The sequence below is a fragment of the Armigeres subalbatus genome, chromosome 2 (genome assembly GCF_024139115.2).
Source record: "Armigeres subalbatus isolate Guangzhou_Male chromosome 2, GZ_Asu_2, whole genome shotgun sequence".
Classification (NCBI taxonomy): Eukaryota; Metazoa; Arthropoda; class Insecta; order Diptera; family Culicidae; genus Armigeres; species Armigeres subalbatus.
Window position 1 is genome coordinate 147,113,446 of NC_085140.1, and position 26,986 is coordinate 147,140,431.

At 39.4% G+C, this 26,986-nt stretch overlaps 1 protein-coding gene across 9 annotated transcripts in view; it reads right to left on the reverse strand.

Moving 5' to 3' along the window:
* The window catches only part of LOC134210978 (uncharacterized), a 123,738-nt gene that overhangs the window by 29,760 nt on the left and 66,992 nt on the right, over positions 1-26,986 (reverse strand). For 8 of the 9 annotated variants that reach the window (XM_062687451.1, XM_062687453.1, XM_062687450.1 and 5 more), the window contains 3 exons: positions 13,655-14,344; positions 12,884-12,961; positions 12,567-12,608 (listed from right to left, as the gene is read on the reverse strand). In XM_062687451.1, the coding sequence (XP_062543435.1) occupies positions 12,567-12,608; positions 12,884-12,961; positions 13,655-14,344 (810 nt within the window). The remainder of the gene's footprint in view (positions 1-12,566; positions 12,609-12,883; positions 12,962-13,654; positions 14,345-26,986) is intronic. The other variant, XM_062687454.1, reaches the window with a different exon arrangement.

Below are 26,986 nucleotides of genomic sequence, written 5' to 3' on the forward strand. Positions count from 1 at the left end.
CGAAATTATTATCCAGAAACTGATCATACTAGCCAGGAACAACATCGAGTTACAGTACATCGAGTAAGGCAAAGTGCACTGTCTGTACCTCAAGTAGGTATGGTACCTCATTGAGGTATTTCCAGGAATTTAGATGTCCATTACAAACACATCATCCTTCTCGAATAACTTAACTAAGACGAGATATTGATTTGGAATTCCTGATATGGTTATTATAATCAAGACTACTATTTTAGTATCATTGTGATAGAATTCATCATACATTTGCTTGGGTGGTGTATTCTTGGGTTATTATTATACCTATGGTGAAGGAGGTCAACTCTGTACAATATAGTATGGTAAAGAGCATGGACTAACTACCTGGTCATTATCAGAAATGGTTTAGAAAAAAAATGTTGTTCAAGGACGAACAGTACAAAACGACTATTTTCACGGACGTTCCAGATTTGCGGAAAGGCCGTCTGGTGGCCACCTGCGGTTATAGCTGGGTAAGAACTGTGAAATATCTCCAAAATCACCGTCAGAAATGGTTTAGAAAAAGTTGCGCTGCTCTAGACGAGGAATATCCGGAAGGCCATCAACAACGCGGAGAGCACTGATTCTGATGATGCATTTCAACTTGTTCTACACAGCTATTCAGTCCCCAACACAAAATGAGCGAGAACAAAGCGAGAACCATCACTTCTCGGTGGGGGCTGCCTATCCGATTCGGTTTTTTTTTTCGCACTTTTATACTGCCCACGATCGCATATTTGTCCCAAATGTATAGGAAATCCAGCAAAGATGGGACTGATATGCGATCTTAGGTATTATACAAGTTTGATAAATTTGTTTAATGGCTTGTTATGATTCGGAACAGTTTTTGCCGTTCTTTTATCGCTATTCGTTATCTATTGATAGCGATTTCTGCAAGCCCTGAGAATTTACTCATTTTGATTTCGTCATTTAAAAAAATGATGAATAAACCTCAAATTCACTCAACTTTCCCAGTAGGGGAAGATGCCCCAAAACGAACCCCCCCCCCTGGAGCAAAACGCCTATTGTGGTTTCCCTCATATTTACCGTCATAAGATGGTTGTAACAAAACTAGATCTAAAATTATGGAGGTTAGGCGAAAAAAGTTTCAAAATAGTGTATAGAAAGGTCGGAAAAACCGAAAATTTCCACATTTTGAAGAAACATCTAACATTTTGGCGAGGCAAAACGCCCTAGTGGCACTAACCTACAATGCACTTGCGTCTCCACGCACTATCCACACCAGAATGCTGATTCGCCGATGCCTAGGAGCTGCCAGCTAAAAGGCGTTTTGCTTCATGAGTTTTCCGGCAACAGAATATCATCACTTTTTTTAAATGTGAATATTATCAATATGATTGAGATTTTTAATAATTTTTGAATGGCATCAACTAGCAATCTTGTTAAACTGATGCATAATGTAAAAATACCCATGAATAGCGTTACAAATAAGACAGTTAAACACCCAAAAGGCCAAGCTCTTTGAGAAAGCAATTTTTGATTTTGAAAAAATCATAACTTTTTTATTTTTTGTCCAATCTTGATGAAATTTTGACACAAGGTCCAATTTTTATTCTAGTTTTGGCTGCACACTGAGTTTTTCGGAATTTCTGGATGGTTCCGGAATTATTCCAGATTCCCTTGGGGTACCAGCAAACTGGTGTTTGGGGTATTTCGCCAGTTACTCAATTTTTCTCCATGGAACCCATATCAAACAGTATAAAACAATATTGCCACACTAATAACGAGTCGCATAGCGATTTTTCCGAAAGTTAGTCTTCCATACGGACATCCCAGGAAGCTTCCAAATGTCCCCAGGGAACCTGTAAAGGGGACAATTTCGATTTTGCTCCGAAACATGTCGTGTGACGGCTCTTTCTTCACAATTTTTCATGAATATACTCGCTGTTGTTATAAAAGTGGTCGATGGTCAGTTTGGCCACTCTTGTGGCACCCGGAATGCCCCCAGGGAACCTGTAAAGGGGACAATTTCGATTTTGCTCCGAAACATGTCGTGCGACGGCTCTTTCTTCACAATTTTTCATGAATATACTCGCTGTTGTTATAAAAGTGGTCTATGGTCAGTTTGGCCACTCTTGTGACACCCGGAATGCCCCCAGGGAACCTGTAAAGGGGACAATTTCGATTTTGCTCCGAAACATGTCGTGCGACGGCTCTTTCTTCACAATTTGTCATGAATATACTCGCTGTTGTTATAAAAGTGGTCGATGGTCAGTTTGGCCACTCTTGTGACACCCGGAATGCCCCCAGGGAACCTGTAAAGGGGACAATTTCGGTTTTGCTCCGAAACATGTCGTGCGACGGCTCTTTCTTCACAATTTTTCATGAATATACTCGCTGTTGTTATAAAAGTGGTCTATGGTCAGTTTGGCCACTCTTGTGACACTCGGAATGCCCCCAGGGAACCTGTAAAGGGGACAATTTCGATTTTGCTCCGAAACATGTCGTGCGACGGCTCTTTCTTCACAATTTTCCATGAATATACTCGCTGTTGTTATAAAAGTGGTCTATGGTCAGTTTGGCCACTCTTGTGACACCCGGAATGCCCCCAGGGAACCTGTAAAGGGGACAATTTCGATTTTGCTCCGAAACATGTCGTGCGACGGCTCTTTCTTCACAATTTTTCATGAATATACTCGCTGTTGTTATAAAAGTGGTCTATGGTCAGTTTGGCCACTCTTGTGACACCCGGAATGCCCCCAGGGAACCTGTAAAGGGGACAATTTCGATTTTGCTCCGAAACATGTCGTGTGACGGCTCTTTCTTCACAATTTTTCATGAATATACTCGCTGTTGTTATAAAAGTGGTCTATGGTCAGTTTGGCCACTCTTGTGACACCCGGAATGCCCCCAGGGAACCTGTAAAGGGGACAATTTCGATTTTGCTCCGAAACATGTCGTGCGACGGCTCTTTCTTCACAATTTTTCATGAATATACTCGCTGTTGTTATAAAAGTGGTCTATGGTCAGTTTGGCCACTCTTGTGACACCCGGAATGCCCCCAGGGAACCTGTAAAGGGGACAATTTCGATTTTGCTCCGAAACATGTCGTGCGACGGCTCTTTCTTCCCAATTTTTCATGAATATACTCGCTGTTGTTATAAAAGTGGTCTATGGTCAGTTTGGCCACTCTTGTGATACCCGGAATGCCCAAAGGGATTCAGTAAAGGGGACAATTTCGATTTTGCTCCGAAACATGGCGTGCGACGGCTCTTTCTTCACAATTTTTCATGAATATACTCGCTGTTGTTATAAAAGTGGTCTATGGTCAGTTTGGCCACTCTTGTGACACCCGGAATGCCCCCAGGGAACCTGTAAAGGGGACAATTTCGATTTTGCTCCGAAACATGTCGTGCGACGGCTCTTTCTTCACAATTTTTCGCTGTTGTTATAAAAGTGGTCGATGGTCAGTTTGGCCACTCTTGTGGCACCCGGAATGCCCCCAGGGAACCTGTAAAGGGGACAATTTCGATTTTGCTCCGAAACATGTCGTGTGACGGCTCTTTCTTCACAATTTTTCATGAATATACTCGCTGTTGTTATAAAAGTGGTCTATGGTCAGTTTGGCCACTCTTGTGACACCCGGAATGCCCCCAGGGAACCTGTAAAGGGGACAATTTCGATTTTGCTCCGAAACATGTCGTGCGACGGCTCTTTCTTCACAATTTTTCGCTGTTGTTATAAAAGTGGTCGATGGTCAGTTTGGCCACTCTTGTGACACCCGGAATGCCCCCAGGGAACCTGTAAAGGGGACAATTTCGATTTTGCTCCGAAACATGTCGTGCGACGGCTCTTTCTTCACAATTTTTCGCTGTTGTTATAAAAGTGGTCGATGGTCAGTTTGGCCACTCTTGTGGCACCCGGAATGCCCCAGGAACCTGTAAAGGGACAATTTCGATTTTGCCTCGACACATGTCGTGCGACGGCTCTTTCTTCACAATTTTTCGCTGTTGTTATAAAAGTGGTCGATGGTCAGTTTGGCCACTCTTGTGACACCCGGAATGCCCCCAGGGAACCTGTAAAGGGGACAATTTCGATTTTGCTCCGAAACATGTCGTGTGACGGCTCTTTCTTCACAATTTTTCATGAATATACTCGCTGTTGTTATAAAAGTTGTCTATGGTCAGTTTGGCCACTCTTGTGACACCCGGAATGCCCCCAGGGAACCTGTAAAGGGGACAATTTCGATTTTGCTCCGAAACATGTCGTGCGACGGCTCTTTCTTCACAATTTTTCGCTGTTGTTATAAAAGTGGTCGATGGTCAGTTTGGCCACTCTTGTGGCACCCGGAATGCCCCCAGGGAACCTGTAAAGGGGACAATTTCGATTTTGCTCCGAAACATGTCGTGTGACGGCTCTTTCTTCACATTTTTTCATGAATATACTCGCTGTTGTTATAAAAGTGGTCTATGGTCAGTTTGGCCACTCTTGTGACACCCGGAATGCCCCCAGGGAACCTGTAAAGGGGACAATTTCGATTTTGCTCCGAAACATGTCGTGCGACGGCTCTTTCTTCACAGGCGTCCACCGATATCTTCGGTGTTGTTATAAAAGTGGTCGATGGTCAGTTTGGCCACTCTTGTGGCACCCGGAATGCCCCCAGGGAACCTGTAAAGGGGACAATTTCGATTTTGCTCCGAAACATGTCGTGTGACGGCTCTTTCTTCACAATTTTTCATGAATATACTCGCTGTTGTTATAAAAGTGGTCTATGGTCAACAACCGGCTTCTATTTTCAAAAGGCTGTAAATGATGTATCACCGAATACTTTGTGTTTCATCGATGCCCACATAATATAATACAATGGGATTATAGAATTTCAAGAATTTTGACGATGCCAGTCATTGATTTTGATGTGGCACCAGTCAAAAGAGGAACAAATAGAAACAGGCTTCGCTTTAATTCACACTTGAAATCGTGAACATATATGAAAGCAAGTAGAACTACGGTATTCGTTAGAATGTTTAGTTTAGAGTAAAATCACAGCCAATGGCTGATTGTTTCATAGTTACAAGTGATGGGAGTTTTGAATAAGTAATGAAGCATTCTGTCATTTCTACCTGATATTCGTATATCGTCCCTTGCGATATCCTACGAGCCTTTGGCTGCTTGCAGTAGCCTCTGAGTAATCTAAATGTGCACACATAGAAATAGTTTAAAGAACTAGTGATGCTGTCTTGAAGTCGGAGGAAAAGTAAACTTTCACCCAGGACTTACTGGGGAATCTGAGGAGCAGAATTATGATGTTTCAGATATTCAACAAAAACAGAACTGTGTGAAAGTTTATTGAAAATAATGATGGCATTCATACATACATATATTTTTTTTCGCTTAACACGGTAATCACTTTGACGTAGTGTGTTACGGTTTACGATATATCGTATTTAGTCCTCGCTACCAACAGCAGTCTCAGAAATAAAACATAATTAATGTTACCCTGCAGATAATTGAAAGCCTCGAATTTCGAATCCCGTTGGAGGATAAACTGCATGCAACGGAAGCACCTTTTCAAGCAATTAGTTAAAAAACCTCGATGCCCGTACCCGCTGAACTGACTGCTGGAAAATCGAGTTGGGGGTTTAAATACGTACTAACTTTTCAAATTCATGAATTCAAATATTCATGAAAAATTGTGAAGAAAGAGCCGTCACACGACATGTTTCGGAGCAAAATCGAAATCGTCCCCTTTACAGGTTCCCTGGGGGCATTCCGGGTGCCACAGGAGTGGCCAAACTGACCATCGACCATTTTTATAACAACAGCGAGTATATTCATGAAAAATTGTGAAGAAAGAGCCGTCACACGACATGTTTCGGAGCAAAATCGAAATTGTCCCCTTTACAGGTTCCCTGGGGGCATTCTGGTGCCACAAGAGTGGCCAAACGGACCATCGACCACTTTTATAACAACAGCGAGTATATTCATGAAAAATTGTGAAGAAAGAGCCGTCACACGACATGTTTCGGAGCAAAATCGAAATTGTCCCCTTTACAGGTTCCCTGGGGCACCTGGTGCCACAAGAGTGGCCAAACTGACCATCGACCACTTTTATAACAACAGCGAGTATATTCATGACAAATTGTGAAGAAAGAGCCGTCACACGACATGTTTCGAGCAAAATCGAAATTGTCCCTTTACAGGTTCCCTGGGGCATTCTGGTGCCACAAGAGTGGCCAAACGGACCATCGACCACTTTATAACAACAGCGAGTATATTCATGAAAAATTGTGAAGAAAGAGCCGTCACACGACATGTTTCGGAGCAAAATCGAAATTGTCCCCTTTACAGGTTCCCTGGGGGCATTCCGGGTGCCACAAGAGTGGCCAAACTGACCATCGACCATTTTTATAACAACAGCGAGTATATTCATGAAAAATTGTGAAGAAAGAGCCGTCGCACGACATGTTTCGGAGCAAAATCGAAATCGTCCCCTTTACAGGTTCCCTGGGGGCATTCCGGGTGCCACAAGAGTGGCCAAACTGACCATCGACCATTTTTATAACAACAGCGAGTATATTCATGAAAAATTGTGAAGAAAGAGCCGTCACACGACATGTTTCGGAGCAAAATCGAAATTGTCCCCTTTACAGGTTCCCTGGGGGCATTCCGGGTGCCACAAGAGTGGCCAAACTGACCATCGACCACTTTTATAACAACAGCGAGTATATTCATGACAAATTGTGAAGAAAGAGCCGTCGCACGCCATGTTTCGGAGCAAAATCGAAATTGTCCCCTTTACAGGTTCCCTGGGGGCATTCCGGGTGTCACAAGAGTGGCCAAACTAACCATAGACCACTTTTATAACAACAGCGAGTATATTCATGAAAAATTGTGAAGAAAGAGCCGTCGCACGACATGTTTCGAGCAAAATCGAAATTGTCCCCTTTACAGGTTCCCTGGGGCATTCTGGTGCCACAAGAGTGGCCAAACTGACCATCGACCACTTTTATAACAACAGCGAGTATATTCATGAAAAATTGTGAAGAAAGAGCCGTCACACGACATGTTTCGAGCAAAATCGAAATTGTCCCTTTACAGGTTCCCTGGGGCATTCTGGTGTCACAAGAGTGGCCAAACTGACCATCGACCACTTTTATAACAACAGCGAGTATATTCATGAAAATTGTGAAGAAAGAGCCGTCACACGACATGTTTCGAGCAAAATCGAAATTGTCCCTTTACAGGTTCCCTGGGGACATTTGGAAGCTTCCTGGGATGTCCGTATGGAAGACTAACTTTCGGAAAAATCGCTATGCGACTCGTTATTAGTGTGGCAATATTGTTTTATACTGTTTGATATGGGTTTCATGGAGAAAATTGAGTAACTGGCGAAATACCCCAAACACCAGTTTGCTGGTACCCCAAGGAATCTGGAATAATTCCGGAACCATTCAGAAATTCCGAAAACTCAGTGTGCAGCCAAAACTGGAATAAAAATTGGACCTTGTGTCAAAATTTCATCAAGATTGGACAAAAAATAAAAAAGTTATGATTTTTTCAAAATCAAAAATCGCTTTCTCAAAGAGCTTGGCCTTTTGGGTGTTAAGTAGTGTTTGCTTGGCTAGGGCATATTGCCCCCCACGGCCCCCCAGAAGCGAATATTATCGCACTTTCATGGTTTTCGTGGTTTTCTCACGAAAAGAAAGCTTTGAGCACCAGGAAAAGGGTACGGGGTGTTTTAAAATCTTTCATCGGTGAAATTTTGAATACGCCCTATTTTAAAATTGTATGGTTTTCCCCATATACATACATTAGGGTGGCTCAAAAAATTTCACTGAGTGAAAGCTGTTGAGTATTCCGTTTAGCTATGTAGGTTTTCTTTTAACATGCGCTTGATGGGGAAGCGTCATTAACAGTATAATGGAAAAATAAAGTTCCCCATACTAATTTGCATGCAAACTTGAAACGGCTTGTGCTAAATCAGTTTTAATCCAAATGAGCTCAAATTTTCACAGGACACTCAGAACATGGTAAAGAATCAGATGAGCACTGTGGAGCAAAATCGATATTTTGAACCACCCTAACATACATGTTAGCTGCAAAATATAAATATATAGTGCTTTCCTTTTCAATAGTAATTAAATCAAGTATTGTTGAAATGCCAGTAAATGCAATACAGATAAATGAATGTTTTTTGACATTCAGGTAATGTGTCCAGCCCAAGTCTGTTTGTCTTACAATAAAACTGGTCGAACTATGAATGTGATGTAGTACTGAACGCGTAAGTTTTTGCTCTTAATTGCAAAGTTTACTCTCCAGATTAGACAATCCAATGTTTTCAAGGTAATAAACCCATATGTCAAGACATGTTATAATATTGAGTAAGTGAAATGTTGCTAATGATCATGAAGATCGATCACGAAAAGCGCCGCAGCTTAGTTTATGCTCTGTGTTTGGAAAGGAAATCCTAATAAAAGATGTGAGCAAAGGCCAATTCACTATTGCATTATCACGATTTTTTTGGATAACAGGTATTGTAAGAAAAGTGTCACATGTAAACATAATAAATTAAAACAAGCATAAAATATTCGCTTTCCTAATGCATCAGTAATTGTCTGAGCACAGAGATGTAAAATTGAGACAGAAGATCGTAGCAAGCTACAATGAAGGCAAGACGTGTTTTTTCATCCGTCATAAAATAAAAAGTTTTAAGGTGATTATAGAATGAAGTCCGTGGTGAATTTCAAATTCACCACACGTTTATTTACATACATTTTCAAAAGCCCAAATCTGGCGTAATAGTTTTCGTACAGTGACGAAACTCAAATTATGATTGTTCAGCATAACTAAGCAAACGATCTACCATTATTTCAGCCCCATACGCGTTATTGTTCTTTCATCTCGTGCGATTGAAAAAAATATTGGAAAAGCACGTGGTTTACAAAATGGCAGATTTCTGGCTTCATTCTATAATCACCTTAAAAGTGTAAAAAATATATCAATATATAAAAAGTGGTGCTTAACTTAACTTAACTTAACTTTTAAAGTCAAGCAGTTATTATCAAAATGTGGAGGCTAACCTAGTTAGCAACTTGAAGCTTTTTCATGCAAGAATTGGAGTTGAGCTGAAATCGATTATGCTAGTTCGCGTCCCTGTAATAGCCAATGGCGAAGGAAACTATTATGTCTTCAGGATGTATCAAGAATAAATTGACCCGTTTAAAAAAAACAATGGCGTAAAAGGTATCATCGTAGCCCAAAGGTAACAAACATCCAGCTTATTTCATATGTATGTATTGATAAGATCAGGATCATGTCGGTAAGTTTTTTTCATCAAATTTCATTTTTCTGTATAACCGTCTGAGATTTCGATTCTTATTACACTTGGTTCTTACAACAACAAAAAACAAATATAATTTTCCATTGTCCATTGAACTCATTGTTTCGTGTATATGCTCTCCGTTTTTTTATTCCTAATTTAATGACATAATTTGTTTTTTTTTCACGTTTATTTTGTTTTATCCCAAAAAATATTTGGAAATATTTGCGAGGCTGCATAAATTGGTATAACTTTAAAAAATGATGGTTTTTGTTGGATGGTTGGCTATTGCGCAAGTTGGCATTCTTTATTTTTGTAATTTTTTTCCCAAAATTTGTAAAAAATGTTATCACTTATTTGTTTACACTACTTTAGCTGCGAGTATCAGCATTGAAGATTCTAAAACTTATCATTAGAAATTAGTTTGAGAAAATATTGTTTGTGTGGCATACATCAAATATTAGAATGTGTACATTTTATATAAACAATCGCTCTTCCTTCGGATGTGTTTGATTTGTTGCGATGAGTACGATTACACCAATAGCAATAAAATGAAAACAGTATGCAATATCCGGTCATGGTGGTGATTATTTCTGTTTAGTGCCAAATATAATCTGGTAAATTTAAGTAAGTAAAAAATATAGTATAATTTTATCGTCCTATGAGTTTTCGCTTGTTTTTCATCGCTTTTGTTTCCTTTTCTTTTTCTCGTTCCAGAGAGCGAGAAATGGCGCTTAAACCTAGGCCTATATGTACACTGATGTGCATAAGTATTTGTCATGCTATCATAGTAATCTATCTAATACTTTTGCCCATCAGTGAATAAGCCAGGGCACTAGACTAAAAACTGTGTCCCAACCCACGACGTCGAGGACCCAAGGAGTGTACATTAATCTTCTTAGCAAAGTCACTCCCAACGATTCGTCAATCATATTTCCCCCTGAATGTGAAACGGTTGGTACGGCTGTCCCCGTTTCTTCCTTTCGTGGATTCAAAACTTTTCGTTGATCATGTTATTTATTACTAAATAATCTGATTGCCGGAGAGTTATGGATTATCTCCCAAATTCAAGCCTGCACGGTGGGCCTGGCCGTTTTAATACTTGTGTCATATTTATGATATGCTGCAAATATTAATGCAGACAAGAAAATGCTCGGAAACACAACCGACATTTCCAGGATGCTTTTCAATACTGGCTGTGCATGTGCTAAGACAAGACAAGAGCACAGAGATGTAAAATTGAATGATTAAAATAAGAACAAATCACTGGTTACAAAAACTTACAAGGACAGATAAATCAACCCAAAACATGAGTTCAAAAAACCTACTGAAGAGAACATCGCAACAATATTTACCCAAAATTTGGGTAGTTTTTCCTGTTTTTGATTCTGATAGAACGAGAGCAAGATGCAAGCACCTCACTGGGGTAGTTCGGCCCAATAACCCAAATTTGAGTATATTTAATATTCTAAATTTTCTGTGTATCAAAGTTTACTTTGGGTAAATTAAACTTAGCTTTCAGTAATTTTTTTACATGTGATTCAAGGCAAACTACCTAGTGCTAGAAAAGTAATTTTATTTAAAATTGGGTTATTGGCCAAAAGTACGGTTTTGACTGAAGACAACCCACTTTCGGGTAGCTTTGGTTTTCCGTGTAGCAAAAGACTCAATACTTATGCAATCTTTAAACGACCAGCTTAGCAAGTATTTTCCATCGAAATTACTTGATTTATAAAGCATGGCTAATTTCACTCACTTAAATTAATAGATCCGTTGCTTGCATTCGGATCAGGCTCCAATTAGGGCGCTAGTTCCAATCTAGGTTATCAAATTTCTTATTGTAAATATTAGTGTACATAGTAGTTAGGTTATCAAATTTAAAAAAAAACACCAGCGCCTCCTAAAGGCCGTCATGATATATCATATTAACACTTAAATAACAATGTAAACATAAAAATTTAAAAATTGAAGTTGGAGGGCCAAGCCGGCCGAGCACTTTACATGTAAAAAATAATTGTAGAACAGAAAATGAAACAATAAAGAAGAATTTTACTACTACTATAATAGATCCTTTTACTTTCCCAAAATGGGTAAATTTCCTAGCAGAAGGAAAGAGATAGCAAACAAAAGTACCCATTAATGGGTAACATTGGCATTTGCACACATCTTTTATTAGGATTGGCTTTCAAAAAACACAGAACGCAAACCAAGTTGCGGCGATTTTCATGATTGATCTTCATAACTATTGGGAACATATCACTTACTCAATATTATAGCATGTCTTGACATATTGTTTTATTACCTTGAAAACATTTGATTGTCTAATCTGGAGAGTAAACTGTGCAATTAAGAGCAAAAACTTACGCGTTCAGCACTGTTGTACCATCAGATTCATAGTTCTACCATTTTTAATGTATGACAGACTCACCTGGGCTGGACATATTACCCGAATGTCGAAGAACATTCATTTATTTGGAAGATTTCGTATTGCTACTGGCATTTCAACAATACTTGATCTAATTACTATTGAAAAGGAAAGCCCTATATATTTATATTTTGCAGCTAACATGTATGTATATGGGGAAAACCATACAATTTTAAAATAGGGCGTATTCAAAATTTCACCGATGAAAGATTTTAAAACACCCCGTAACCTTTTCCTGGTGCTCAAAGCTTTCTTTTCGTGAGAAAACCACGGAGGTTCATGAAAGTGCGATAATATTCGCTTCTGGGGGCACCGTGCCCCCCCCCCTTCCCCTATTTTTAATAGTGAAATTGCAAAAGACAAATTCGAAAAGATTCACACAATCATAGACGTTTATTTATTTATTACCAGACTAATCATAGACGTTGCAACAGGTAAAAAAAACAGTGGCGCCTGCAACAGTGGCCGTTCCCATTAAGTAAAGTGCGAAGGAATATTCAAACGCAAAAATTAGCGCTAACAGCATTCGAAGATAACGGAAAGTCTAATTATAGAAAGCGTCAGTAATCACCTATTTTTACCAAGCCGCTGCTCTAGACAAACGCGTGGCTTGCCGTTTGTGTTGGAGGCGAAGCAAAATGTTTGAAAGCATGCAAGTTCCCCGAAAGAAAGGGTTAGTAAAAGCGGTCAGGAAACTCAACCATCACATATCACACAGCCATTCATGATCTAGCAATTAGCGGTCTACTCTTCTACGCCACATATAGACAGGAATTGTTGAATGCGTGTTAACGAATGGGTCTATTAGAAAGCTAGAAGGGGGGGCTGATTGATACTGGTCCATACCTTCGGAATCAAACTCGGGCTCGTAGAAAGGATCTCCTCTTTCTGCGATCGGTATGCGGTGGATTGCGCGTGATAAAAATTGATTTTGTGCCAATTTGCGTGTAAGCGCAAGGGAGGGAGTGATGCGTTCGAAGCATGTTTTAAAGACAAAACGATATACAGTTGTATTATTTAAGGGTGGGATTCGATTCAACCGTCTATGTTATCGTCATCTACTTATAAATTCTAGTACAACTTAATCGAAATCAGTAGCATGCGTTTATTCAATAACACGATTGGTCACTAAAATGTGGTTGCAATCAGTGAAGGGAACTTACCTAAGATTTCATCGTCTATAGATGGGTCCTGTTTGATGGTTTCCTCGGTTGGGAAGAGATCATGAAGCTTACATTTCTCTGAAATTAATCAAAGGACAATCATTATTATAAACTAGAGAGCGAACATAAATAAATTCGTATTTTTCAAATAACTTTACTACACATAGAAGCCAAATTATATTTATACGAATATTGGAGATAAATATAGCCATTCTTAATTCCAAATGATTGAGTAGTAGTAGTAGTTTTTTCGTTAAACACAACTATTATCGATTTTCTTTAGGGTTTCGGGGCAATATTTGATATCCAGAAACACCGTATGAAAATGCTCGTGGAGTTTAGGAATCCGCACAAAAGACTTAGGGATTTTAAGGGAATCTTTTTCAATCTTCTTTCAAAATCCCTTTTTACAAATTTGCTTAGGGTGCCACCCATGAGTGATTGTAAAACTGCACAATTTATGGATGACTGGGATTGAACATTTTTCTGCATTTTTTTTAGTCATAGTGCGTGGACGACAACACCAATGTAATGAATATGAAAAGTTGTCTATACCTGAATGGCTTCAAAGGATGAGTTGAAAGTGTAATCCTGAAAGATTTCCTGCACGACATCCAGCGCACATCTGTTCAGTGCTGCGTTAAACAATAAATCATGTAAGGTCCAATTTACCAGCTCAAAACTACCGAATGTGTTAGTATGTTTTTTTTTCAGACAGTTCCCAATCCCATTCACCCCATCACCCACACTCCTCTTACATTCAGTACTTACTGAACGGAACGTACTCGTATCCATTTCCGATGCGGCCCTTTTTCGGTGGCAGCGGGGGCCTAATGATGTACTTGGTTCCGTCGGGGCTGGTAATGAACGGTTGGATGCCCATCGCCTTCGAGAAGCTCCACAGCAGATATATTACACCCGCTTTGTTTTCCCATTCGTCAAACAGGGCATCGCGCAACGTTTGCGGCACCAGCACATTAATTTCCGTCGAGTTTATCGTCACCGTGGTTAACGCCCCGGACACGCCAACCGCTTCCTTCAGGGAGCTAATGTCCGTCGGATCGAGCATCATCAGCGGTGGATTTTTCATCTTATGGGCGGAAACGCTTTCCTGTTGGCTGTGCCGCGAGGTCATTTCGTGGTAGACGCTTTTCAGTGCGTTGAACTGCTCCAGGTCGTCTTTGATCCAGTAGGCGAACAGATGCCGCCGGAAGTTGTCGTCGATTTCGGTCAGGTTGTCCACCCGCAGCTCCTCGGCGACAAAGTCTTTAATGTAGTCCTCCTTGGAGATTGTCTTTTTCATATTGTCGATACGGTTCTCGTTGATGTAGGAGAGGGTGGTGAAGTTGCGGGTGGCATTGGAGTGGGGCAGAACCGTCGGCGTCATTCCGTATCGACATATTTTCCACAGCCCTGAATGTGATGATTTGAAATAACGTCTGGTCTCAGGTATGAAAATGCCTGTGGAAAAGAAAAACAAAACTATGTGAGAAAATTGCAGTCCATTATGATGTGGTGCGGAAATAATTTTATTGTGGAGAAATATGTAAATATCTTCAGTGGAATTCACATGTTTGATGGAATGGGAGTCGCAATAAAGAAATACGGTTGGCGATTAAATTTATCGCAACTACACTCAGTAGCAATTTAATTTCATTTAATTAGTTGACCAATTGTGATGATGCAGAAATTACTTTTTCATCTTTGATATTTTTCAGCTAATGACATTATATGCTTTTCCACTATTTATTAATAAACACTATTTCTTCTTCTCTACATTCCTACTGGAACTTGGCCTGATTTTCAACTTTAGCATTTCCACAGTTATTAATTGAAAGCTTTCTATGCCCGCTAATGCATGGTTGATCACTCTTATATGAAAAAAAAAATCAAAATCATTTTTTGAGATGAATACCTCCTGAAAATTAAGTTTTTTGCTCCCAGAATCTACTGTAAAAATGCATGAAGCTTCTATTGGAAAAAATGACTGAATATATGGGAAAATGAATAATTTTCACTTTTTTACCTCTAGATGGCGTTGTAATCATTAATGGTCAATAGAATGTTCATGTTCAGTCATTCAATCCCGCTCATTATGAAAATTACAATCTTTACGTTATTGCAAGGCTCCCGAAAGCCGCGAGTGATTTTGTCAAATAATAAAAAAGTTACTTGTGGCCTAGTAACGGGAACGTAAGGGCGGGCTCAGCTTTGTCAAACTAACGGTCCGTATCAGGGAGCTCCAACTGAATACCCACAAAAAAAAAGAATATTTCATGTATCGCTCCAAATATTTTCACAGAAAACTGCATTTTGTAGAAGTGTCAAGATTACCGATCCGGAGAACGTAAATTTCGAGCCGTGGACCCCACGACCAACACTGCATTCAAGTATAACATCTATCACAGCGGCGGTGAAAAGCAGAGCATGGAGTTGGTTTCGTAGTGATGGACAAGCAGATGAAGCGAGTGATGCGGTGGAAACCCATTAGCGAACGAATCTGTGTGTTGAGGATACGGGGCAAATTCTTCAATTACAGCCTAATCAACGTTTACGCACCGAAAAACGATAAATCCGACGACGTGAAGGTCACGTTTTATGAATGTCTTGATAAAGCCTATGGAGAGTGCCCAAAGCATGACGTGAAAATTGTTATCGGAGACGCTAACGCTCAGGTCGGTAGAGAGGACTTTTTCCGTCACATAATTGGTAGGGAAAGCCTTCACTCCGCTACCAATGACAACGGCCTACGGCTAGTAAATTTTGCTGCTGCCAGAGGGATGGCCATCAGTAGCACCTACTTTGCACGAAAGAACATCCGAAAGCACACCTGGAGACAAGGATGTTTTCGATCATTTAGTAATCTGCGTTCAATCATTTAGTAGTTTGTCAATAACACATTCCAGAGGCTAGATTTCAAAATGTGTAGTATGGTGGACTGCTAATTCGAAGGTTTATCTACAACTCTGCCTAACAGTTCGATGTTAGAATTATACTGGTAATAGAGCTATAGAGCTAGTAGCAGTAGCTTATACTGAATGATTGGAATTTTGTTATCATTTGGTATAAGTCACTGCAACTAACACTGTAACTCCTTCAATGGTGGAATTGAAACATCGATATATTAGGCAGATATATAGAAAAACCTTCGCATCAGAAGTCCACCGTATAACACATTTTGGAATTCAGCCTCTGGAATGAGTTATAGACAAACTACTAAATGATCGAACGCAGATTACTAAATGATCGATAACATCCTTGCCTGGAGACGCCCAAATGGTGAAACTTGCAACCAGACATACCATGTTGTGGTGGATGGGCGCCATTTCTCGGATGTTATCGATGTGCGGACATTCAGAGGTCCGATCATTGACTCTGATCACTACCTCGTTGTCACTAATATTCGATCACGATTGTCAACTGTATCGAACAAAAGATCACAGCGAATGATGAGTTACAATATCCAGCGATTGTCGGCGGAAGAAGTATCGGCTGAATACCGTCAGAAGCTCGACAAACGGATAAGCAATAGCAACGTTAGCGACAACATCCATGGAGCGGTGAGCACAACAACACGAGAAGTGATAGGCACTGCACAGAGGCGACCCAGGACGGGTTGGTTCGATGTGGAATGTCAGAGTGTGACAGACGAGAAGAACGTTGCCAGAAACCGGATGTTGGTGTCGGGTACCCGATCAAATAGAGATCGGTACAATGAAGCAAGAGCAGCCGAAAAACAAACCCACCGCAGGAAGAAGAAAGAATATGAAGAACAAGTGATTAGCGACGCGCAGGAAAAAATTGAGCAGAACGATATGCGGAGGTTCTATGAGTCTGTCAATGGCGTGCGGAGAAAACAGCGCCATCTCCCGTCATGTGCAACGACCAACAAGGGAATTTGCTGACAGATAAAACTGAAGTGGCTGCCAGGTGGAAGCAACACTTCGAGAAGTTGAAGTTCTGCACCATATTATGTCGAAAATATGGGAAGACGAGGAAATGCCTGCTAGCTGGTTGGACGGCCTCATTTGCCCACTCTTTAAGAAAGGGCACAGACTGGAGTGCGCCAATTACCGAGGAATAACCCTCCTTAATTCGGCGTACAAAATTATGTCCCGTATTCTGTTCAACAGATTGAGACCGCTTGAAGAGTCCTTCGTCGGCGAATACCAAGCAGGTTTTCGTGAGGGCCGATCAACGACGGATCAAATGTTTACCCTGAGCCAAAACCTTGATAAATTCCGGGAGTATAACTTGCAGACGCATCATCTGTTTATTGATTTCAAGGCGGCGTACGATTCAGTGAAACGGAATGAATTATGGCAAATTATGCTTGAACATGGTTTTCCGGTGAAACTGATACGGCTGATTCGTATAACGTTGGACGGATCGGAATCAAGTGTAAGGGTTGCGGATGAAATATCGACGTCATTTGTTATCTTAGATGGATTAAAGCAGGGTGATGCACTCTCGAATCTACTGTTCAATATAGCGCTCGAGGGAGCGATTAGGAGAGCTGGTGTGCAAAGAAGCGGTACCATTATCACAAAATCGCATATGCTCCTGGGATTTGCGGACGATATCGATATTATCGGAATTGATCGCCGTGCCGTGGAAGAGGCTTTTGTGCCTTTTAAGAGGGAGACAGCGAGGATTGGACTCACGATCAATACCAGCAAAACGAAGTACATGGTCGCTGGCAATCAACGTGGGTTCATTAGTGGTGGTGGTAGCGAAATGGTGCTGGATGGCGAAAAATTTGAAGTGGTAGAAGAATTTGTGTATCTTGGAACATTAGTGACGTGCGATAATGACGTTACCCGCGAGATGAAAAGGCGTATTGCAGCTGCAAATAGGACTTATTACGGACTTCGTAACCAGCTTGAGTCCCGTAGTCTGCACACGAAAACAAAACTCGCGCTGTATAGTACTCTGATTCTTCCGGTGGCTTTATACGGCCATGAGACATGGACGTTAAAGGAGGCTGATCGGAGAGCTCTCGGAGTGTTTGTGCGTAAGGTGCTGCGGACCTTACTCAGGACAATACTCGGCGGTAAACAGGAGAACGGTATCTGGCGGCGTCGCATGAATCACGAATTGTACCAGGTGTATAAAGGGCTGGATATTATTAAGCTTATACAACACGGCAGACTACGGTGGGCGGTCCCGTTGTTCGTATGCCGGAAGAACGTCAAGCGAAGATAATATTTAGTAGCGAACCCGGAAGAAGCCGCAGGCTTCATGGAAGGCCGCGTACACGATGGCTTTTGCAGTTGAAGACGACCTGAGGGCGCTCAATGTTCAGGGCGACTGGAAGCGATTGGCCCAGGATCGAGTCCAGTGCAGAAGGATACTCCTTTCGGCGTAGGTTCATCGAAGAGCTGTAGCCCATCAAGTATCAAGTAAGGTTCAAGGGAACCTTATAAGCAGTCTTGCAAAATGTCGTGACCATCACCAGATGATCAGATAACAGCTAACAAAAACCACCACGCTTTTAAACGATGTTCTTTACTGACAATCACTGCAAGCGCATCGTGACATGTAGAAGCTGACACGTGAGTACCTTAGGTAAGCGTGACACCCAGATTGACAACCACAAGCTGAGAGCCATGAAGAGCATCAGGTCGGTCAGCTGTCAAAAGTGCGTTGTCGTTTGATTGGACTGACGTCGTTTTTAATTGATAAATCAATAGGTAGATAAATTATTACGAAGTTTTTTCAAAATTCAATCTAGACAATCTTTTGAAAAGGACTTTTGAAAAAGGACCAAACTTAGAATTTTTCTAATGGATATAATCGAAAAACAACGCGTCCTACAGAAAAGTGTTGTATGGGTGACTATCGCAAAATCAGTCAAAGTTTCTAGTAAAGATATTGGAAACAGTTTAAATTGAGCCCTACACTGAAAAAAAATCAGTTTTAAAAATTAAAACTCGATTTGCGAAAACACGCCCTTTTTGATTTTAATGATATTTTGTTTCAAGATAGGTGATTTTATGTTCCCTAACAACCGTCCATACATCGCAAGCTTGATACTTTTAAGGGAAAAAAGTTTTTCTAACAAAAACTTTTTCTTGTCGGAATTATTTTCAGTGTATTTTCATCCGTGCGACCAGTTACGGCCTAAACATTGTACTCTGCTTGACTATAAGGAATATTTTAATATATGTATGTATGTATATGTTAAATCCACTGAAACTCCTTGACACTGAAAAACAAATCAATTTCGCTAAGAAAAATATTTTGTTAGGAAAACTTTTTTCCCTTAAAAGTGTCAAGCTTGCGATGTATGGACGGTTGGTAGGGAACATAATCACCTATCTTGAGACACAATATCATTAAAATCAAAAAGGGCGTGTTTTCGCAAATCGAGTTTTAATTTTTAAAACTGATTTTTTTCAATGTAGGGCTCAATTTGAATTTCTTTACTAGAAACTTCGACTGATTTTGCGATAGTCACCCATACAACATTTTTTTGTAAGATGCGTCGTTTTTTGATTGTATCCATTTGAAAAAATCAATAAAAAAAAATAGTCTGGATCAAATTTGGTAAAACTATGTATGTACTTTTCTTATTACAGCACCTCTTAAAATATTGAACAAGTCAACATAAACCATAAGAACACTTGAATGTTCCCAAAAGTTCTATTTTGGCTTCATGCATTTTTATTACAGTAAAAATCCAGTAATTTCCGCTAAGTGGATTATTCCATTGCTGACGAGCGTTGATTTCGAACCAAACACCGCATAGGTCAAGTGATCATCACGATAGTCAAGATGACACGGATATGACAACCACTACATCAGGAAAGTTTGGTGATCACAGGCAGAAGAAGTGAAGACATGGTGAGTGACCCAGCGCTAGTTGCTAAAATGTCACTTTCATGAGGATCGTTACACCAAGCATGTGAGATCCACACTGAGCATCACAATTGAGTACTTGACACATGACCTGGATTTTGTTATTGTCAGGCTTTGCGTGACTTGAACGGTGACACTTTGCAGCACTGCTTATAAGTATACTTGGGTCGCATTTTATGCGGATGGAGTTCATCAATTTTTCGATTCACCTCAACTTTCACTGCTTTTATACAATTTTTGTGGATTTTTGCATTGGGCTTGCTCAATGTTTCGTTAAATCCAAAGGCTAGACAACAGCAAAAACAAGCCGCTTAAAAAGCGACGGCCCAGCGTATATGATTAAGCGAAAGCGATTTGTGCACAACCATCCGTCTCCATTGCCTCGAAGTATGTGAAAATGGGAAATGGGAAAAAAATTTAGAGTTTCTATTGCTCTTGATATTTAACGGTTAATAGTTAACACTCTTGCCGGTGAACTAAAGCTGTCTCATATTTCACCGCTGTTGACTGCTATCGAGACAATAACAGGGAAATTTGCCAATTTTTTTAAGGTTGTTTTCCACTCTCAGCATCTTGGGCCAACATTTTCAGTCATAGCTTTCTCGTTCTTATAAATGATGATTAATGCCTTCATTATATGACTATTAACAGAAACCAATGGCCAAACACGAATGAGTCGGAAAAGATTTAAGAATGATGCATTGAATATGTCTAGATTGATCGATGAATTTATATCGAAATATCTTCCGGGGTTGGGTTTTGTCAACTAATTGATCACATTTTGGCTTCCAACACAAATGTGATTTCAAAGTTCTCGCTCAGTAACTTTAAATTTTATATCAACATGCTGACTAAGATACGAACAACAATACCCGGGCAGAAGCCATGAACAGAATAACAAAACATGATATGGACTTGATTGATTTAAGAGATAAAAGAACAAGCGACACTATCAAAAAATTGCACCGAAATATCATTAAAATATCAAGATATGCTATGGATAAGAACAAACTAATGGCACATGATATTGATCACTTATTACAAACAGCATAACTTGATCTCCTCATGATATTTTAGTGCAAAATATTGATATTGTCGTCTGATCTTTTATCTCTTATATCAATCATGTCCATATTTCATTTTGCTATCTTATCAACATTTGATATTATTGAGCTATTTTCGTCTACTCGGGTAGGGACGACCAACTCTTCAATAGCTCCCCAGCGATAGGAAACCGGTGCTGGACCAGCATGACCGTAAAAATAAAACAAGCAATCAATAATGGGCTTGAGGACTATAACAAGAGCCGTAAAAAGCAATTATTTGGATAATCAACATCATAAAGTGCAAAGCAAATATAAGAAAGGATTTGTGCCAAACATGTCATAAAGTACCTGGTCGGTAATTAAAATGTTTTTTACGCGAATATTTATTATCCTTTCTGCAAAACATACCATGAAAGATGAAAGTAATGTTTGTAAACATTGCTACAAAATGGGAACAGCTTAAATGGGAGAATGTGACAACGTTTGATTCCATACAACGTACGGTGTACCAAACTCGCAATCGGTTGTAATCCCCGGAAATACAAGGAAATATTATTCTGCGCAACAATCCAACCGAAACGTGGAAATATTGTTCAAACAATTGAACCAATAATCACAAGGACAGTTCATGGCGGTTCATGCAGAGGTAACTGACTGCATGTGTTTCCTTAATTTGTTCAAATGATAATACGCAGCTTCCCAAAATAAACAGTGCTGAAACGATCGCCACCACGATGATGAATGGCGAGTATTCGAGCGACAATTGAAAAATGCGGCACATGGGTAACGCCTCCTGCTGGTCGCATTCAACAACTGTCGGGTATTTATGTTCGGTCATATTTGCTGGTTTTATTTGGCTGACAATTCGGTCAGATCCACATCCACGCGAAAGGATGTTTGGCTCGGTTTTGGCTTTCCTACACACGTGGAAATTAACGTTTTATTTATTTGAAATACAAACAAATGAAAATTAATTTGACCGAAATGCTTTACGACCGACCGATGCCGTACCGGTAATTCATGCCACATGGCATCCTGTGTGGAGTGATGTGCAGATGACTAAAAATAAAATAATTTTAGTTGATTGAATATCCTTTTTTGCGAATTGGGTAAACAGATCTAATGAATACGAAGAAAAACTCTCGTTGAGAATCTGAACCACACTTGTACTTACAGTTGAACCACTTCATCTGAAAGACAATCTAAACAACATAACTCTCCACTTTCAATAGCTATTCGTAAGCGGTTTTATTGCTCGAGGTGCTTGTTTCGGCTCACAAAGTACAAATGGAAAACGTTCCATTGAGTGCGTAATGGTTAGCGTTCAATCCCATCTCAGTTGCATAAACAAATTGCGAATAAATTGCACCAAACACGCCCATCAATTACATGTGCACTTCCTTCAGAGCAGCATTTGCTTGTGTGGATACAGTAGTGTCCTGATTTATGTACTGTCCTTAGCAATTCGTTTTATCTCTTGTAATAACGGAAAAAATAGTACATCAGTTCCCAAAGCAATATTGTGTTATTTTCAGAACTGACAATAATATTTGGATTTCCAAAGGCTAGCAATTGAAGAAGCTACCTTGCTGTACATATCTGTATAGTGTACACAGATAAAAATATGTTGTGATTTTAAGTGTATTTTCATGGACATATTTGGAGCATGCAAATAAACGTAACATTCAATCGATCTCACTATTCGTTTAAATCGAAATAAATTTAAACGGTGCTTGCTTGTAAAATTCAATCAAATTTTATTGAATATCGAATGTTAATTCGATTGATGGGGTAACCTGCAGTTTTACACGTCGTTGAATTTTCAAAATTATTTGCTGTGTATATGTCCAGCTGTGGGTGTAGAATGATCAAGCTTCGAGGTATGGTATTTAATCTAAAGTGACTGTTGGTCGTTCCTTGCTCCTGTTGAAATTTTCATTGAGAGTTATCTCAATCAAAAAAATATTTATCGGCAGGACGTAAAACATAGCGGTCGAAAAAAATGTTTGTAGAAATAGTATTTTTGGAGTGTGATATACTCTATAGATAGGGACCTTCCTTAGCCGTGTGGTAATAAGCGCGGCAACAAAGCAAGACAAAACTGAAGGTGACTGGGTTCGCTTCCCAATACAGTTTAGGAAATTTTCGGGTTGGAAATTTTCTCGACTTCCCTGCGCATAACAGAATTATCGTTTTAGCCTCATGATATACGAATGCAAAAATGATAACTTGGCTTAGAAACCTCGCAGCTTATAACTGAGGAAGTGCTAAATTAACACTAATCTGCGAGGCGGAAATGTTCCAGTGGGAGATGTAATCCCAATAAGAAGAGATACTCTATAGATATGATTGATTTTGAAATTTGTAATTTTTGTAACAAAGTTTGGGGCAAGTGTGATCACTTGGAACAAGGATAGTTTTGTCGCCAATAACAATAAATTGCAACAACGAAGTGTGTGTTGAACTGCTGTTCACACTTTACAGGATTCTCTTTCATGAAACCGTGTACGCATCATCGGTAAGTTCAAGAAAATGCTTCTTGTTCAAGAATTATGTGCAATTGGTCCACATCGAAGTCAGTTGGTCCACACATCAGTTATTCCCAATGACAAGCTACAAATAAGTATCTAAGTTGAATTATTGTTTATTTGTGACCTTCATATTATGTGGATGGGGCCCTCCTTAGCCTAGCGGTAAGATGCGCGGCTATAAAGCAATACCATGCAGAGGGTGGCTTGGTCCGATTCCCAGTGACGGTGTAGATAATTTTCGGTTTGGAAATTATCTCGACTTCTCTGGGCATAAAAATATCATCGTGTTAGCCTCATGATATACGAATGCAAAAATGGTAACTTGGCTTAGAAACTTCGCGGTTAATAACTGTGGAAGTGCTGAACTAATGATTTTCAAAATTCTCTGTTCGACTATGATGTAATGCTCTAAAAGAGTGGTCGAATTGAGTTTGAATAGTAGATTAATAAGCAAGCATTATACATTATTCTTAACTATTGGATTTCACCTTTATCGGATCTATCGCATAGTGGAAGAGAACATTATAGGTAATACGTCCATTATAGGTAATACGTCCGTGTACTAAATGGAATAGTGTGGGTTCAAGTCCCACCGGCAGCCGAATCTTTTTTCGCAATATCTCTTAAAAACACCCTAAGATGGCAAACTTAACTATGTGTATCAAAATTGAACATCTTTTCCAAAAAAAAAAAGAAAAAATCTGACTTCCCTCACAAGTCATCAATCAAGAAAAATAGGTAAAAGGTTATGTTTTTCCGTTTGAAAGAAAATCGCGATAGGTATATAATGATTTATTTTCAAGACATTGTTGTATTCATTGTCAAGAATACTCAGGCTTTTTATATTCGTAGGGCAATTCATAATTATTTCATGAAACATACCTAATTAATTCCTGGTCTATAAAGCTGTTAGAGATTATAACGAACAAAATGGCTGGAGCAATGAAGAAAATTCATGCAGTTGTTTTTAAGTTGTGCGGAAACGAACACAAACAAATTCATATAAAATCGAACATATTGCATGTTTGTTACAGATTTCATATGTACTAGCTGTTTTTCTATATGTAAATAAATTTCGATATGTGTAGTTATTTACTCGCTGGATGAGTGGTATTGATGGCACAATCATATCGCAACCGGTTATTCAGAGATTCCGAGCAAGATCGAAAATAAATTCATTAAATTTTCATAAACTCCATGAATATCATTGGGGACGGATTTTATTTCGGGAAAATGGTAAATGCATCATGAAACAATCATGATTATCCTTGAACAATTGAAAAATGCTCCTTAAAAAAACTGAACAAATTACCTTTAAATATATAAAATGCTCCGTAAACATTTGAAAAGTGTACCGTAAACAATTGAAAATGCTCCTTAGAAAATCAAAGATTTGCTATTTAACTAATGATAACTGTGCAGTATATTGATATAAGAATTATTGTGAAATAGTTGAAAAGTACCTTGAAATTGGCTGTCATAAAGTAGAATCTTATGCACCATTGTATAGCCCTGGAGTATAAAGCTGATTGTTGTGCTTGGTAACCCCATTCAACAGAAAAATGCTCCGAAAACTATGGAAAATGCTCCCTAAAAAGAAGAAATACTCCTTAAACCAATAAAAAATGCTCCTCAACCTGAGAAAATGCTCCTTAAACTAAAAACAGTGCTCCGTAAAAAAATGAAATATGGAGCATGGGAGGAATAAAATCAACCGAAATTATTCGTTGAAGGCTAATATACCTATCGTTAAATAAATACAGATCTTGCATGAGTAACTCTTCCTTTCCACTGTCTGTCGTGGCTGTCCGGAACATCTTTTGCTGGCGAGGATAGGGTGATAAATGTTAATGAAGGAAAAATACATACGATTTGACAGTTCGGTACCCAACATCTTTCGGACAGCAGAACAAAGGGAACCGAAGCGACAATATTTATCTTGTAACTAAGATATCTTTTGTGATTATGCAGGGAAATTGATGAATAAACCTATTAGCATTATATGCAATGTGATTTTAATGAAATTCGTATCGTCAAGCATATTTATGCGATGTGCAGTTGTATGGGACGTCTGTTTGTCTGTGAGCAGTCTGGTGCACAATTTCTTTAATGACGTTACTCTTCTTATAGGACTCTAGCGCGGATGACAACGTTACCGGCGGATGATCAAATGTCAGCAGGTCGAGACACGATTTAAGAAAATTTTAAAATGATTATATGAAAATAGCAATTTCTTCAACATACGTTCAATGATGTTACACTCAATGCGTTATTATTTCCGAAAAATTTACATGTAAGTAAAATGCTTATTAAAGGTTCAACAAATCAGGTAATAAAGTTGTTTTTCAAAATGAGATATTGTAGCTGTATAACTTCTCCAAAATTGTGTGAACAAAGCCTGAACAGAAGTTACGATAAGAAATAGTACAGACATAATTCAACACAGTGCTGAATTGAATCATCACACTGATGTTAGTTAAACTAGTGAATGTTTGTTGGGTTATATTAGGTACATCCTTTGAAAAAGGCTCACTTCACCCTTTTGGCACCCAACAATACATATGTTCAATGTACATGACCCAAAATCGGTCATACATCTGTTGTGGTCATCCATTTAATATGTTTAGGTTCAAGACCCCACCCCAAGTTTAAATTTTCATTGATTTTTGTTTAGTTGTGGTTCAACAATCTGAAAATAATCACAATTGGGGGGAAAGCCATTCGGCCGAGGGCCATTTGGCCGAACGGGTCATCCGGCCGAAAAGGTCATTTGGCCGAATATCTCATTTGGCTGAATAGGACATTTCACGGAATAGGACATTTGACCGAATAGGACATTTGGCCGAATAGGTCATTTGAAAAGTGAGAAATTCGGCCGAATAGGACATCTAGCCGAATAGGACATTCAGCCGAAAAGAACTGAATATGTCATTTGGCCAAGCAGGATATTCGGCCGAATAGATCATTTGAAAAGTGAGAAATGGGGCGTAAATAGTGAGACGTCTCACTTCTCACTGCTTATTTCCCACTTCTCACTGTGTAAAGTGAGAAGCGCGAAGTGAGTAGTGAGCAGGGACAGAAATAGTCACTTCAACTACACTCAAACAGTTGATATCCAACACACAATCAAGTTGCCGGTCTTTTACAAATTTTAATTTGAATTTGAATGTCAGCAGTCCTTTACAAATTTGAATGTCCGAATAAGTAGGACGACATGTGCATGAACAGAAGCAAGCCTTGACTCTCGGTGTCAGCATTGCTGTGTGCGGTGTCAAAATGGATCTTCAAGCATAACACATTGAATTTCCTTTTTAAATCTGCAGTGCATGAATTTTACATTTGAAGCCAGATTTATAAAAGACTAGCGAAAGAAACCCAGCTTTTCCCGGGTGTTGCGAATGTCACAATGAACTATTTGCAGCACCGCACTCTAGATCAATTTCCGTGCGTCAACAGCTGACCCAAAACTGTATTCTAATGATTTCTCGCTTAACTGCAATCAAAATCTTTCGTGTTGTCAAATTAATTCATGAAAAAAATGTTACTTAGGTCCTTTTGAAAAGTTAAGCGAGATTTATTTCATTTCCCGGTTAAATTAATCCTTTTTTGTAAATACAAACCTTGCGGATCCCAAAACGAATCGATTAAGGAAGAAATCTTGCAAA